Source organism: Acyrthosiphon pisum, chromosome A1 (assembly GCF_005508785.2).
Source record: "Acyrthosiphon pisum isolate AL4f chromosome A1, pea_aphid_22Mar2018_4r6ur, whole genome shotgun sequence".
Taxonomy (NCBI): Eukaryota; Metazoa; Arthropoda; class Insecta; order Hemiptera; family Aphididae; genus Acyrthosiphon; species Acyrthosiphon pisum.
In genome coordinates this window covers 59,453,710-59,471,225 of record NC_042494.1, presented here as the reverse complement: position 1 = coordinate 59,471,225, position 17,516 = coordinate 59,453,710, and the positions used below count along the sequence as shown (strand labels likewise).

The following is a 17,516-nucleotide window of genomic DNA, read 5'->3' as shown; positions in this document are numbered from 1 at the left end:
ATTGATTCGTGTCTCGTACATGTGAAATTTGTGTTTTAAAACAAATATTACCACTCACGATACGAAGAATTTTGTAGAAAATTTTCGAAGCTTCAGTTATCAACATTTTTAATCAATATCGTATTTTTTTCGTTATCAGTTTGGTACCGAAAATGGTTGAAAAATACCGAATTCATTTTTTAATTCAAATATTTTGTAGTTTTGTACATTTCTTGTATCTACAGCCTCTCCAGAGAGATCTTTTTCAATCTTTAAAAGGTTGAAATGATATCTAAGATCAACAATGCATGAAGTAATGTATTTTAAATATTTTTATAAAAGTTATAAGTAATAAGTTATAACATAACTAGGTACCTATAATAGATTCTGAGCGGAGTGATGAAGCTAGTGGTTTTACAATGGTGTATTATTATTTTTTTTTTTTTTTATAAATCCTGTATACAAAATTTCTACCAGAAGGAATGCTTCGATCTCAACACATAGTAAGTTATCTTTTAGAAAATTGGATCAAGATGGTACTTTAGGGAGGACACTTTTTGATTTTCTCAATAGTTTATTCCACGGGAAAACCACCAACAAATTACAAAAAACCGCTAAAAATGAGATTTTAATTTCTAACGCTTTGTTTATCACCATAGAAACGAATAAAAAAATAATAATATTTCAATATTAATTTACGTTATAGGTTATAATAAATAATAACAATATAAAATATCCAGACTGACAAACCGTCTCTGCTCAGAATCGTTTTTCTTATACAAATACAGGGATATTATATCATTGAATTCAAGTTTAATATACCTAATCCATTATACATTGACCCACTTGTAAGCTGTAACCTACTGTACAGTAGAGCGACATCCACTTACCTGCTTTTTTTAATTTTGTGTTGTACATATTATTATTTAATAAAGAGTAATTGGATGATGTGGGGGCATAGGCGTGACTAGACTTCATCCGCAGGGGCAGCATAACTAATGACCGGCGCCACCTTACCTAACCGAAAAAAACACCTATTACCCCCTGGCCACTAATAATTGGGAGGAGGGGGGGTAGTCCCACCAATTTAACATTTATATAGTTTAAAAAAGTTTATATATTCAAGTTATCTATAACAAAATTCTATAAATAGTATGTACCTACATAGAGGTACCTACCTAATATGTTTAATAATAAGAAGAATATTGAACAACAAATTATATTTATATTATAAAACAATAGGTATATCATTATAAGTTATAAGTTATACTTATAACAATATTGTACCAGTTGGCAGTTACCCGCATAATATTATTACCGGAATTTGTGATATAATCATAAATCGATTCGACAATGCAATATAATATTATTAGAACAAAATAAACAATGCATGACATTTTTTTTTCTAAATAGAAGCTGTAAACCACTAGATTTAAAACTTGGTTGACCGGCGCCTTTCGAAAATTGCAGGGGCAGCCCAGGCATCCTAGGCACCCACCGTAGACAAGCTTATGTGTGGTGGACTTTTCCCCCCGTGACTCTGTTTTCTAAAAATTACCTGTACTCTCCCCATGACAAATTCCTAAATACACCATTATGTATAGGCATAGCAAATGCCAACAAAATTTGTATTCGCACTATTATATATTTATAATTTGTATATAATATAATATATTATGTGTAAGAAATAAGACGTACAAACATAATATAAACACAAACACAAACGAATTCAAACATAATATAGGCACTGCTATCATATTATTAGGGACATAATATGGTAAATTATATTAGTTAATTTAGTTTCATAAATTAAATGAATTAACTAAAAAAACAACGACGACTACGGACTAACAATAAAAAAAATGTAGTACTCACACACTTACACATAAAGTCGAATGGCATTAGATTGTCGCAAATATATTTGTATATTTAGGTACTTAAGGTTAGATCCTATAAAGGTATCCTATATTATACCTATTAATTATAAATGGTAACTATTTTGAACGAATTTCAGCTTATTATTTAATATAACGTACAAAGCACGTTTTTAACATTTGTAGTTGCTTTCCTCTACCATACTTTCTTTGTGTACTTACCCTCTAACCCTACTAACCTATGGGTTTTTTTGTTACAGCTTATATACTGCATAAAATTTCAGTTTATATATTATATGGTTAAGACTCTTAACTTAAGAGTGTATGACAAGTCTGAACGATTTGATAAACCTATTATTTATGTTTAGTGTGTGTTTAAAGTTATTAGTAGGGCACTATCGCAAATTTCTCTGCCAGCTTCGATTTGCCCACGAAAACACCGTAATGACCGAATCATGTGGCAGCGATATGATTATATGAATCAACCCAAACAGACACAAAAATAAAAAAAAAAAACAAAAAAAAAACATACATCATTGTAAAATCAATACATTCATCGTTTCACTCAGAATCTAAGAAAGGTATTTTTTTTTATAAATTTTATATTATTAATATATTTATATAATAGTTTTATAATTTTTTAGTTTAAAAAAAAGTTGGTATAAAAGTTGCAGCATAAGAACCCTGAAAAAGACGAATAAATATTAAAAATTCACACATAAAGCAATTTCGAAGAAAACGATACTTTTAATTTAATACATATAATAATGATACAATTACAATAAATCATACAATTAAATCACAATAACAAAATCTACGTAACAATACACTAACAAATAATAATAATAATAATAATAATAATCATAATATTATTATTCCGTATAAATTTTGAACCATATACCCGAAAACTATATAATAAGAATAAGAATTAAATGTAATACATAATAATATAATAATTATTGATGATAGTTGTTGATATTGATATTAGCACCTAAAAAAAATCGAATTAAGTCACCATCGAATATATAATAATATGTAGTATGTACATATGAGCAATAAAATTGAGGAAATATATATTTATCCATAATATTTGGCAAATCGATTACATTTATATTATGTATTATAAAATAATATTATTAGGTATTATAATATAATATCATAATAAAATAATAAAAATAAAATAATGAATACAAGTTGTTAATATAATGTAAAACTAAAAACGAACTAACGTTTTATACAACAAGAGTAAAAATGTTTGTAATAATAGTTAAAAAATAATAAAAAGACTATCGTTAAGACAATATTATAATGTTATTGTTTGATATTGATTCGACCGATAAGGGATGCCGCAACGACTATCAATTGTTGTTTGAATTTGGCAATCCGATTACGACGATCTTTCCGTCCCTCAGCGGCGCCAACAGGTGCGTGTTACCTGGCGTTGCCACCACCGTTTGGATTGGAACGTGTAGAGGGACGTCATAGACCGGATGCAGACTGTAATAAAAGTTTTTGTTAAAATAACAGAGAAAAACTATTATTATTTTATTCATTAAATAATATTATGTATATTATGTATATATTATTTATAGGTAAGTCCACCCGCACGTTGTCGTTGAGTTGTGGGATATTAATATGTCGAGCATAACGAGGGCTGAGGAAAACTTGAAGTACGAAAGCATATTTTTACGGCCCAATTTTGTTACCAGAATGGCCTATCAACTTAAAATTAGATCTACTATAGTCTTGAGGTATGCCGTTTCTAAAGACTGCTACTTCTTAAAATGGGGCGCTCATTAAAGTTGGTTGCAAGAGGCTACACGGGATCGTTGCCTATTAAAGTAGCATTGTAAATTATAGTCTCCATACATACTGTTTACCTAATCACAATATGTTCTATTTATAATAAAATATTATAAATCTTTTGTTATTATTATGGAGACGGTTTTTTAAATCGTAGAAATGATGACCATGCTTTAACCAACATTTTGTTTATGTAAAACTTTTATTTTAATCAACATAGGTTATGTGTAATGTGGTTACTTCTATAATACAACAGCAACAAAAATTGATAATACGTTGTAGAAATAACTATTTGTTGAGTTCGAGATATTAGTTTCTTTCATAATACTTTACACGGGGTTTTAAGTTGATTATTTTCAAATTTAATTTGCCTTTAGATCATAATATAGTGGCTAAATAGTATTTACAGGCCAGTTATAAACTTGTGATCACCACTGTATGTTTACCGTGACGAAAAACGAAGCAACACCGAAATTTTGACAACCGAGGTAAACGTCACATATTATTATTTCATATAATCTATGAAAACGCTTTGAAAAAAAGAGACGGATTATAACATTTAAACTAAAATAATAAACATTTTTTATGGATTTGTAAATACTAAACATTTCGAAAAAATTAAAAATATGTTTAAATCTAAAGACTTATTAATGCATATATAGCTTGAGGACTGGAAAATTATTACTATTTTTATTTTTTAGTTAAAACGATTGAGCGTCTATATTATGTTATTACAGCAATCATGTGTTGAAAATTATATTGTATTGTTTGAAGTGGAGTTCTATAACAATTATTTATATTTTATAAGTTGTCAATTTAATATTAAAGAACCTACATACTACTATAGGGTATCGATTGATTAAAAATGCATAGCTTAAACCTAATATAGTCATATAGGTACTATTTCTAATGAATTGTTCTAATACAACTCATATTCAATTACAGTCAATTAACCAAAAATTAAAACTTAGCAATTTTGTAATATCTACCTACTGTAATAAAATAATGATAAAATTCACAAAACAAATAAAGGAACCCACACTGTACTTTTAGAATAGTACTATAAAAAAATAGTTCATACGTATAGACTCAAATCGCAATAACCGGAGAGATGTAATTTGGTTCACTGATATTACTGAGTGACCAAATAATTTATTTAACTAACATTTTTCTTAAAACATCATTTTAATTGCCTATACTTAACTCCTTAAAAATTAGTAGTTTCCCAAATTAGTAATTACCATCATTCTACTTAAAACACTTTTTTATTGTTATTTTTATATAAAACATATTTTTCAAGGTAATATAATTAATAGTTAAAATGTATAATTTTAACAACATTATTACACCTCCTAAGACCTCTTGTCTTCATCTGTTTTTGTTTTAAAATTATATGTTTAACTATAACGAAAGTACTTAGCAATTGACTACTGTTTTCAAATTGATTTTATACCATCATATTAATTAAATAAAAACTTAAATATTTATTGAAATTGAAACCGAGTGATATTGGTTTGTACACACTACACTTATAGTTTTTACAATTTTATCAATATGCCTACTAAGTAATTTTAAGCATTCCTATTTCTCACCCTAAAAGTCTGCTTAGCGTTAGATCTCCTGCATCGTCGACCACCACTAAACAGTCGCCTATAGTTGTAATACCAGTCACTTGAGCAGCAACGTATTTTGAACCTAAATTGTCACCATTGCAGCTGAATACATGGACGGAATGGTTTTTCTAAAAACAATAATTATTAAAGCAATAAAAATGTATTTTGAATGATCAAATAGTATGTGGGTATACTTATAAGACGACACATAAGTAATACCCACATACAAGTTCTGATAAAACGATACATACTTTATCTTTGGACGAAAAAGCGATATGTCCTTGAAATGAAATTGCCACAAATGTAATGATGGACGGAGGGGAAACACATCCCAGAGGGGTGAGACAGTGAACCAAAAGCCCTTGGTGTATGCTGTACACATTAACGGTGCCATCTTGTGAACCAGACACGGCCATATCCAGTTCCGTAGCAATTGCCACACAGGTGACGGGCAAATCATGGCCGAGAAGAGTTTGGAACGGCTTAGGATTTGTGTTGTTGGCATTTGAAACGTCCCACACGACCGAGGTACAATCCCTTGAGCCACTTATCATGTACCACCCGCATGAGTCTAGTGCCAAGCACGTCACAACGTCTGAAAAATTTAAATTAAAACACCGATATGATAACTACACGTGTCTATATCACTCTGGTCAAGTAGCCGTTCGTGTTATATTTACCAAAGTGTCTTATGACAGACGACACGTATTTGTTTTTCGAGAAACTGAACGTTTTCACGCTATAGTCCCAATGACCAGCGGTGAACAAATATTTGGCGTCGTGCGACACGGCAAACAGGTGACTGTTCATTTCTACGGACGGATGGTACGAGGACGATCTCATTGGATACGCGTTTGGGTCTTTTTTGCCCCTATGAGGGAAAAACAAAAGCAACCAACAGTATTATCGTATTCTACCAGAAGCAAACATAAATCTACTAATTAATAATAATTTAATTTACTTGAGCAAAATGTGTGATTGGTCCACTTCAAGCGTGAATCCCTTATTGGAATGTCTGTCGTATGGCAACCACGAGTGCCTGCCTATCAAAGAGTTATCACACACTGTTACCAATGTATCGTCAGTCATGAACGTCTGTAATAAACCTTTAGTCCCTGACCGAGGTGGACTCAAAAATACCATTGGGTGTTTATTGTCTGTTATCTATAAACAAAGCGTGTATTTTCACAGTGAGCGCTGCTCTATTGTATTTTTCGGTGTTGCTATAGCGGTATAATAATTATTTAATGTACCTCAACGTAAAACGTGGACAACTCTGACAGCATCATTGTAAGATCTGGTTTTTTGTGGTCCGATTTCATCATTTTTTCTAACGCCTTGTCCAATGGTAGTCTTAGTGGGTGAGGTTCTTTTAGCAATTGACTCGGGGTTTGTCCAAAGTTATTGATCATACCTTCTACGGCTTCTCTTTCTATGGGATCGACAATCGCGTCTAGATCAACGGCTCCCTCGTAACTATATAACACATTTTACACGTTAGAACATGGATTATGAAAATATATTTGACGTCGTTAATGTCACCTGCAGTAATAGAAAACGTTCATAGCATCTACTGCAGCTTGACCTTTTTGCTTGTATCCGAATATTAAATCGATCCACTCGTGAAGATGATTCGACACATATTCAGATTCTAAAGCCTTTCGGTGTTTGTATATAAAGTCTTCGGGACTGTCCGCCCAAGGAGGAAGAATAACATCACCGATCCTTACTTTAGATGATTGTAAGCGACCCAAATCAAATCTATTATACAATTGATTTGAAACAATATTAATTTAACATCACAATTTCAGTAGGTACCTACTTGCAAAAATACCCACTTTGATATATATAGTTACTATTTTACCTTATCGACATTTCTTATAATATTTCTAAATACTTCTTTCTTACTTAAAAATTAAAATAAATTTAAAAAAAAACTTACTTGTTCATATTTTTTAAGAATTCGGGGAAAAAGAAAAATTCCGGGATCAGTTCTTTGACATCATTCGGCGTATCCATTAAAAGCTTCCAAGTTTGCGCTATGGAATGGAACTGACGATCAGCCACATCGAATCTAAAATATTTTTTTAATATATTGTTGTTATTTTTTTCGGTCATAATATCACAATAATAATAATAATAATACGTGAAATAATTTTGTATTTATAAATAAATAAAATGAACCTTCCGCTTTGAAGCTCGATATGCAGAGAAGTAAACGGTTCAACCCTAACCAAATAATGAAGAACACCGGCAGAATTTGAATAGTGTGTACCATAATGAAATTTCCCGATAACTCCATTTGGGTCCTCAAAGTTTCTGTACTTGGCTTGTACGTCAGCCTCATTGTTAGGATTCACAACGCCCACTGGTCGAGATAGGTCTCTGAATGTTTTTGGATCGTTCAAATCTAGTTCTTCAGATTTATAATCAGCTAGCACCCACGGGAATACTGGGTATTGTGACAGATCATTGTAAGTGCGTCCTGCTATGGTATTCAGCTGGGCGTACAAAATAATTATTAGTTGAATCATACATTTGATTATAATAAACGATAAACCTACTGACGCTATACAGTATACAGTAGTACTTACTTGCATTAAATATTCAAAGTTTGAAATTTCTCTATTAACCCACTTCTGAGTACAACCAGATTTTCGTAAAAGGTCTTGTGGGTGTCGACTGCTGTTAAATGAAAAATTAGGTGGATGCACGCTATAAATCGAAGTCAACACTTTCAAACGAATCTTAAAATCATAAAAAGAATAATATAGGTACACGTTTAAAATTCTAATACATAGTTGGCAATATAAGTTCGTATGTTTTACCTTTGTTGTAAAGTTTAGAAAATAATTTGATTGATCCATTAGGAAAAATTCCAAAGCGCTTCTTCGCAGATTGTATCGTCGTAAATATACGTCTCTCAGTTTTGTCATAGACCACTAAAAATAAACAGGTCTTATTATTAATTTATATTAAATTATGAGAATTGTTTAAAATTGTAATTCAGAAACATAAATAATAATATTATATACCTATTAATATTATATTATTATAATATTATGTTTGATTGTAATGTGATTTAAAATATCATTTATCCAAGGTTTTTAGGTGCATCGCCGTTTTCTACCAAAAACGTACCCTTCCCTTTTCGGCCGATTCACTTTCCGGCCAAAACAAAAAGCTCAATAATAATTTATATTATAGAAGTACTTAAGATTTTTATGTTATACTTATAGAAAATTATTAAATATTTATTATACCTAAGTTGTAAACATAATATATAAATAAATAATAATTATTATTATTATAATGGGTAATATGAAATTGTTGTCAATAATTATTAAATATACCTAATAGTAATAAGTAATAACTAATATGTGTATAATATTATATTAAAAAATAAAATAAAATATAATTTTGAAAACTATCAAAAGTATATTAAGTTAGAATTTGACAATATACATTAAAATTATTATTATATTTTACAAATTGTATGCATTTTATACTTTTAATACATTTCAAAATTATATTTCTGCCGATTTGTATTTGAGATCAATAAAAATAATAAAAAAAGCAGGTAAGTGAATGTCGCTCTGCTGTACAATAGATTACAAGTAGGTCATTGTATTGTATTAGACTTGAATTCAATGATATAATAATCATTGTATAAGAAAAATGATTCTGAGCGGAAACGATTTGTCAGTCTGGATATTTTATACTGTTATTATTTATTTTATCATGTAGGTAAGTTGAATTAATTTTATAATTTTTTATTCGTTTCTATGGTGATATACAAAGCGTTAGAAATATAATCCCATTTTTAGCGTTTTTTCGTAATTTTTCGGTGGTTTTTCCCGTGACATTAAATAACTATGAGAAAATCGAAAAATGACCTTTCTAAAGTACCATCTTGATCCAATTTTCTAAAAGATAACTTACTATGTGTTGAGATCGAAGCATTCCTTCTGGTAGAAATTTTGTATACAGGATTTATAAAAAAAAAAAAATAATAATACACCATTGTAAAACCAATACCTTCCTCACTCCGCTCAGAATCTAAAATTATATTTGCAATCATTTTACAAATATTATATGTTATTTTATTGTTTAATATATTATACACATAATTATTGACAACAATTTTATATTATTTATTTATATATTTTTTTTATACAATTTAGGTATAATATATATTTAATAGTTTTCTATAAGTATAACGTAAATACTTAAAGTATATAACATCAGTTATTATTGAACTTTATGTTTTGGCCGGAAAGTGAATCGACCGAAAAAGGAAGGGTAAGATTTTGGTCGAAAATGGTCTCACCCGTTTATAGGTATCATAAAAAGCACCCTCATATATTTCAAATATTGACAACTAAATGCGATATTGAAATAATTATTAATATTCAACAATAAGAGGTCTTATTTTAAAATTAGTTACACGTGACGTGTAATATATTAAACAGAGTCTTTGATACACCCGAAACATATCTACTTGATAGTTATTTAGTGAAGTATGTATCAGCAGCTAAAAATATATGAATCGAATAATACGATCCAATTTGAACAATTTGGGTTGTATAATTTGATACAATGATATACGTATTACTTTCACTAGACACAAGGACATGGCATACAATCTTGTGTTGCCAATAATTAGCACTACAATGAATAAATGATGTCCGGTTGTACATTTCACTGTCGCAAAGAGTCATACTATGTGCGCACTTGTATTTAAAAAGAAAATCATACAATTATCGTCCAATTAAAGTACTGCGTTATTCAATAACTTAAATCGATTGTTCTCTAAACATTTTAGCCGATTGATTAAATGTAGGTACCTACATGGTTTTTGGTTTTATTTGTAACTATTTCTTAGTAATTATTTTCTGTTAGTAATACAAAATGTACATTAACGACAGTTTACGTTTACTTCACTATTTAAATATTTAATTAATCTGTACAAGTTCCATAAAATGTAAGAAACAATGAAATACATTTTTACAATTTTAAAGAAAATAATATATATATATATATATATACAATATCCACAATTATTTGTTTGAAGAAATGTGTATAAAAATGACTATTTATATCATGATAATTTATAAACTTATTCACAAAATATAAGTACACTGTAATATTGTACGAACATATTATAATACATAGATAACTTACATGGCTATTATATTATATACTTATAAGTATTATAGTATTGTACTATAGTATTTATTTAAAATAATTACTTATCATATATTAATATGCAATATGTTTTTATTTATTTTTATTTAAATCCTATAACCACTTAGTTCAATAAATATAATTGTAAAATAATCAAATGTTTTTCTAAAAATATAATGCTTAATAATTAAACTATTTTATTACTGTTTTAAAATGTGCGAACGATAAACGATTGTGAAATTAGTTTAAAAAATGTTTCTCGGATAATACACTTATATAAAAGTCCAATGTTATGGCTAAAGTATTAAATATTTTTATAGGTGAGATTTTGTATCATAATATTTGAATGTTCAATATTCTATCATTAAATCTTAATTAATATTTTTAAAAACAATATGTACATATAATATTATATTATTTGTATACCTAATACTAATTATATACTTGATTTTCTAAACCATGTTTTATTTTTATAATTCATCATTAGAATTTAATGATATTATATTATTATCTAAAAGACAATTTCATATTTCATATTTATGTAAGTACTGTAAAATGCTGTAGTATAATTTAATTGATACTTATAGTAAATTCGCATACTATACATATTATGTTAAAAAATTAAATTATAAAAAAAAATGTATGATTCAAATTAGGTTCTATATGTTTGCTTGATAAAGGCATTAAGGAAATATTAATATATGAAGTCCTAATTTTGTTCAAAGTATTTATATTGTGTGACCAAAATTCCAATTTTGTCAAGATAAATATTTTATAGGTATAGCCAATATTAATTTCCTACCTTAAAGTCATGTCTATCACAATCCTCCGTGATCGGGGTTAAGTCATGGAAGTACGCATGCGTTGTCGATATGACTAATCGTCCTTTTATTACACTCATCAAAGTTACTAATTGACAGTCAACTGATATAACCAACTTTTCTTTTCGTTCATTGTCCTCCCTAAAAAGTATGAAAAAAATCAATAGGTAGTCAATAGTCATTATTAAAATTATAAGTTATTTAATGACACATATTTTATGGAAACCATTACTATTTTAAAGAATAAATCGAAATCCGCAAAAACGTTTAATTTATATTTAAAAATAATAATTGAATAAGTAATTAAAAATAAAGCAATTTTAAGTAAGTAATAATAAACTCGTGAAGACACATGTTAAGAAAATCCTAGGTCATTGTTATTAAGATTTTATTTTTTTAATTTAAAAAAAATGTAAATGTATAGAGAACAATAAAGTATTTTAAATAAAAAGACATATTGTTTAAAAATTAATAGTAACTATGAGTACTCTATATTTTTCTAAAACTTATTTTGCCAAAAAAAAAAAAACTAGTTATTAAATAAATCTTCCCATAATTTATTGTTGAATTACATATAATAACTATAGTAAGTACTTAAATGTAATCTAATAATATTATGTCCAGTGCTAAATTATTAAAAAAGGATATTTAATATTTTAAGTAAGATACACTTCGACACTCTATAAATGAATCAAAATATACAGTCAGCAACAAAAAATAAAAATGTTCAAATATATTTACTCTGGATAATTCATTTTATATGAAGCTATATCTTCATCGGGTAACATTTCACCGTCCTCCTCTACCAAACTTCGAACGGCCACTTGTGGCATGCAAGGCGGTATTTCCGGACAATCCATCATACATTTAATACCACCCCCTACATACAACGATACAATTGAAATTTTTAAATACAATATTATTATGAAAATAATTTACAGTTCAATGTTAATCTCATAAAAATAACTTGTCAATATAGATTTTTTCAAATTTAGGCAATATTTTTTAACAATGTCATAGCATATTATTTACCGGCGTTGTCTCTCAAATTACTAGCATTCTGATGGTTGTCAAAATGATAGTTGGGACAAAGTTTGAGCCGCATTCTTGAATAATTTTCGTGTTGTGATAAAATCCAATGACGTTCCGTGGTCGACCTAAAATTACAAATATAGTTAAATTATTAAAGAATACTCTAACCACCAAGTAGAAACATATTTTATATCCACGCGTATACATGACCAAACGACCCATTATTTGTAACACTTAATCAATCATCATAGAATGCATTTGATATATATTAATATAAATAAAATTAAATATAGTAACACCATCTAATGTATATTATACTAATCAAAATGCTTCATACTATAGCTAAGTAATATTACCTTTACCGGTGGGGGGGGGGGGGGCTTGGTTATACTATTCAATTATTTTAAAGCAATTAATCATCAGATTCAAAAAATGATTGTAACGAAGTTTAGATAAAAATGATAAACACGTTTGATCAAAATGGTGTATTTATTTTTTCAACACTTCCATAATTTTTATTTGAGCTTTGGGAAATTGTATCCAACTAAACACGATTTTCATGGCTATTTGATACTTCCAAAGTAATTTTTTACAGTTAAGTGAAAAAAATATTGGAAAACATATAAATTTCTATAAGTTAAGAATCTGAAATATTTGATGCTAACTATATACCTAAAATAATTGTTGCCTTATTAAATAAGTAAAAAACCATTAGCATTCCTCCGTCCTCGACTGGAAGAATGTCTAGGTCGATTAAAATCGATGCATAGTCTTTCGAGTTGACTAAAATACCAGGAATGATTGAAATGCATAGTTTAAGTGCGTTTTAAGCATATTCTATTCTTACACTTGTGAACAAATCAGTTAAGAATACATGATATACACTGTCATACTGATACTCAGGTATAGTGTCTCCGTATGTATAAAGCGAATCATTTCACAAATTTCCATTTGAAATCAAAATCGCAACGTTTAGATTAGTATAAGAGTTTAAAAATCTAAAGCAAAATTTTACGAGGAGGATATTTTCGGGAAAATTTCATCGATATGACAATGTAAAAATTGTATCAGAAAATGCCATTATTTTGTTAATATTCTGATCTTGGAATTTAGTAATAGGTGCTTAAACTCTATTATATTAACACCATTGTGGGTGAATGGGTAGGATTATTTCTTGCTACACCTGAAAAATATATCTTGGGCGACATTGAGCACCAACATAGATATTTATTACAATTTTGATTTTGCATAGTGGAATTTTGATATTTTACCTTTAATTTTTTAATGGACGGTAATAACGTCATAATATACAGGTATTACACTATTATGTACACTCAGATAATTACGTTATTGGATTAGTGGTGCAAAAGCCTAATTCATATATATTATTATAATATTATGCATACTGTATATTATAATGAACGAACAACTTTTATAATGTATAAGGTATTAAGTACATTTGTTATGGTCATATTTACCATTAAAAATGTGTACTATTATTTGTTTATTTATTTAAGTGGATTAATGATCTAGTATATAATTGTATTCTCTGTATTCAATTAGTAAAAAATTCTAGCTAAAATAATAGCCGTATAATAGGTAAATACTAAAAAATATAAAAGTATTAGTATTTATAATAACGATAAAAATATAACATCGATAGATTCTAAGTACCCATCTATTGTGATTTGCAGTATTTAAAAACACGAACTAAATATTATTTGTATTTTATACCCAAATTAAAAATGGTTTGAAAATAATTTGATTTTAGATCCTATTAATGCCTAAAATATTGTGTAATAAATTGTACGTGTGTTTTACTATATATGAATAATATGTGTAGTAGGTATAATAATTTTACAATTAGAATACAATTTGACATTATTATGTAAAAACAATAAATAACAAAAAAAAAAAGATTGGAACATCTACCCACCTAAAATTGTAATGTTTAAACTAAAAAGTAATAATAGGTTATAAGCCTATTAGTACATATAATATACCCAAATAACGTATAAACATATAAGTAAAATACTGTAAATTATGTATTTTAGAGACAGTAAATATATATGAATTAAGATGCACAATGAACTGCAACTATTAGGTATAATATTACTTACGTACCTATATATAATTCATATGTGTGAGAAAAATATTACTTCTAATGCTTTCTCGATATTCCGTTAACCTACCATAATATTGGTTGTAATTTATTAACAAAATAATTACCTAGATATTAAAAAAAATTCTTTCGGTTTGAGAACACTTAATATTCTCATCAAGCTAATCAAGGGAGTAGTTTGTACACATTTTGTATGCATGGGTTATCGATTTTTTTTTCACACGATGTGAACACGCGGGTTTAAAACAACTAAGTTATAAAATAACCACGTTTCGTTAATGGGAAAATACTTAACATTTGTATCGCGGCGAGGGTCTCCAATAACACGCATAAAATAATATATTATAAGTGTAAAATAATAACCGTCAAATTAATCACATTTACATTATTTCATTGCCAGCCGTGCTGCATGATCACATAGAGTGTGGACAGACAATATTATTAATTATTAATACTATTATACATTCGTAGCCTCGTAGGTACCTATATCTCTATATTATACACGCCTAACCATAGGTATATCGGCCGAAATAACATCATGAGGCATCATTGCACAATTTTTTTTCGCTCGTATCAAAGTGGAATTATACAAAACATAATCATATTATACTATACGGACGGTTCCACATAATAATATAATGGCACGGATTTTGTTTACGAATAATATACTAAAATATAATGCAGTAGTGTATGCGCGTTTTCGGCGGAAAAATAATGATGTAACGATTAAGGCACTATATGGGTGGGTGGGTGGTGGGGGAGGTTGTTACACAATTTATTGCGGTCGTTGACGAAGACGCGTAATCGCGCTCACATGTCACACACAATAATTCATATTGTGTATAAACAATATACGCGATGATAATATTAAAACAGCGTTGCGCATACAACTGGACACACCTCCGCTGAGTATATTATCATACAGAGAGCCTCCTCTTGTAAGTGTAACATTATAATTTATAACAAAAACGTAGGATCGGTAGCGCATATTATAATGCCTATTATAGTGAGTTGTGACCCAAACCGTATGTTTAGCCACCTGTTGTTTGAGGACGACCAGTTAACACTCGCTACGCACCATATTTAAAACGGAAATGTCCCGAAACGCGACGAGGATCATCTATATTAGTGGACAATATTAAACAATAATGATGATAATATTCTATTGTATTGTACAATCATGGGCCACAATAATATTTATGTCTTATCGATCGATCGTGACGCGCATCATGATGGAAGCGATTAAAGATTTCGATATCGAATGTTATACCTAGGTGCTATACATTATACTACACGAAAAAAATGTACTGTCATAACGTTATGTGACGGTGTAACACATACTGCATTATAAGTAATAAGTTATAACATTGAATTATACACTAGAAATTTCTCGTACGCCAAGTATTGTTCGGTGTTGTATAAGAAAAATGAGAATTTAATGTTCAATTTAAATTTAATTACAATGAATTAATAGAATATGATATGATAATGTAGGTATAGGTATTAACGCGTACAAGAAACGCGAAAGAAAACATCCAGCACGGACAAGGTAAAATATATTAAATCGCATATTTGGTGTATAGTGTATATACCTATTATTGATTAATAATATTATACAATACATTATTAAAATTTCCAAAGTTATATTATGCAAATTACAAACATAAGTAAATATTATTTTGCTCTGCACTTATCTTATAATATAAGAGAATATATATTATACTATACATGGACGAACTGGCTGGAATTGACTGATAATATAGGACCAGTTAATAAATTATTATTATTAATTCATTCATCCACACACGTCATATAATATTATATTTTAGGTACCTAATAATGTTCACTACGACGTTATACGTTTGCATAATACGAAAATAAATACACTCTCGGGTACGATAATATTATTTTGTTGCTGCTGTTGCAGTTTAATTAAAATTATAGTACCATTAAGACATGTCCAGACTGTTCAGAATATACAATTAAGATGTTTGAGCTGAAAAGATACTTTTTAAAAACATTAATCATTAAAAACTATTTTATTTTTCAGTAAAAAAACTGAAATAAACACTTTACAAATATTACTAAATAAGAAGTATAATAAATAAGAGATCTACAACAAAGTAATTTCATGTTACCGTAAGGCACGAGACAGATGGCAATTTAAGTTATCAAGTATTCTATGTAATATAAAGGAAGACATTAGTATAGAGACTAAAATTAATATTTCTTTATGATACATTTTCCAATTATCAAATTTGTATAAAATATAGATATTATTTAAAAAAAGTACCTAAATTATATAAAAAAAAACAAATAAATGTTGTTACCTATACCAGGCTATACATACCATAGTTACTTATTTATAAACGTATATTATGTAAATTATTTAAAGTATATTAATGTAATTTTTAAGTTTACCTTTCAAAACAGGTTAGCAATTCAAATAAATCGCGTTGTTTATTTACATACAAACAAAACAGTAAGCCCACTCTAAATTGAATTATTAAAATGAACATTTAAAAAAATAGAATATATTTATATTTATATAATATACGCATCAACAGAATGTACGTGTTATTGTAATAATCTTAGGTTTTTTCAGTATAATACACTATAATTTATTAAAGACAACTCGATCATAAAATGTTAGTACTTACAATAAATCAAAAATTAATATATTATGCTGGCGTTTCAATATCACAGTCTTAGGTATAATATATGTAGGTACGACCCTATTATACTAATAAACTTTAAACGGATTTTAAAATGTAATCAAACAATCCTGCAGCAGGCGTATTGTGAGTATAACTACTCCATTAAAGTTCCTCTTCACAAGGCCAACTAACACAATGCGAAGTACTACATAACTGTGAAGCGCAAACGAATTGCAGTCAAATATCATACCAACTTTCGTCGCACACTTTTATAATATTAGTTTGTACAATTATGAATTAATATAATTAGGGGTGTCAAAATCCTACAGGTGGTATTATGGCGGCTTGTGGCGACAGAGGCAGGTACAACGACAATAATCCACGACCAAAAATCCGATTGTTCAGTTTAGTGCAGTGGTTATCAACCT

The 17,516-nt window shown here is 28.4% G+C and overlaps 1 protein-coding gene across 1 annotated transcript; it reads right to left on the bottom strand.

Annotated features, from left to right (window-relative positions):
* Window positions 1-3,073: 3,073 nt before the first annotated feature.
* Window positions 3,074-12,464, bottom strand: LOC100168423 (neurobeachin-like protein 1). Its single transcript, XM_003247328.4, has 14 exons — window positions 12,310-12,464; window positions 12,019-12,157; window positions 11,259-11,418; window positions 8,098-8,211; window positions 7,864-8,016; window positions 7,454-7,770; window positions 7,212-7,343; window positions 6,812-7,030; window positions 6,523-6,745; window positions 6,231-6,433; window positions 5,950-6,140; window positions 5,521-5,864; window positions 5,249-5,397; window positions 3,074-3,350 (listed from the first exon to the last, which is right to left on the bottom strand). The coding sequence occupies exons 1-14, from the start codon at window positions 12,380-12,382 to the stop codon at window positions 3,212-3,214; spliced, it is 2,556 nt and encodes an 851-aa protein (XP_003247376.1). The 5' UTR covers window positions 12,383-12,464; the 3' UTR covers window positions 3,074-3,211.
* Window positions 12,465-17,516: the final 5,052 nt, after the last annotated feature.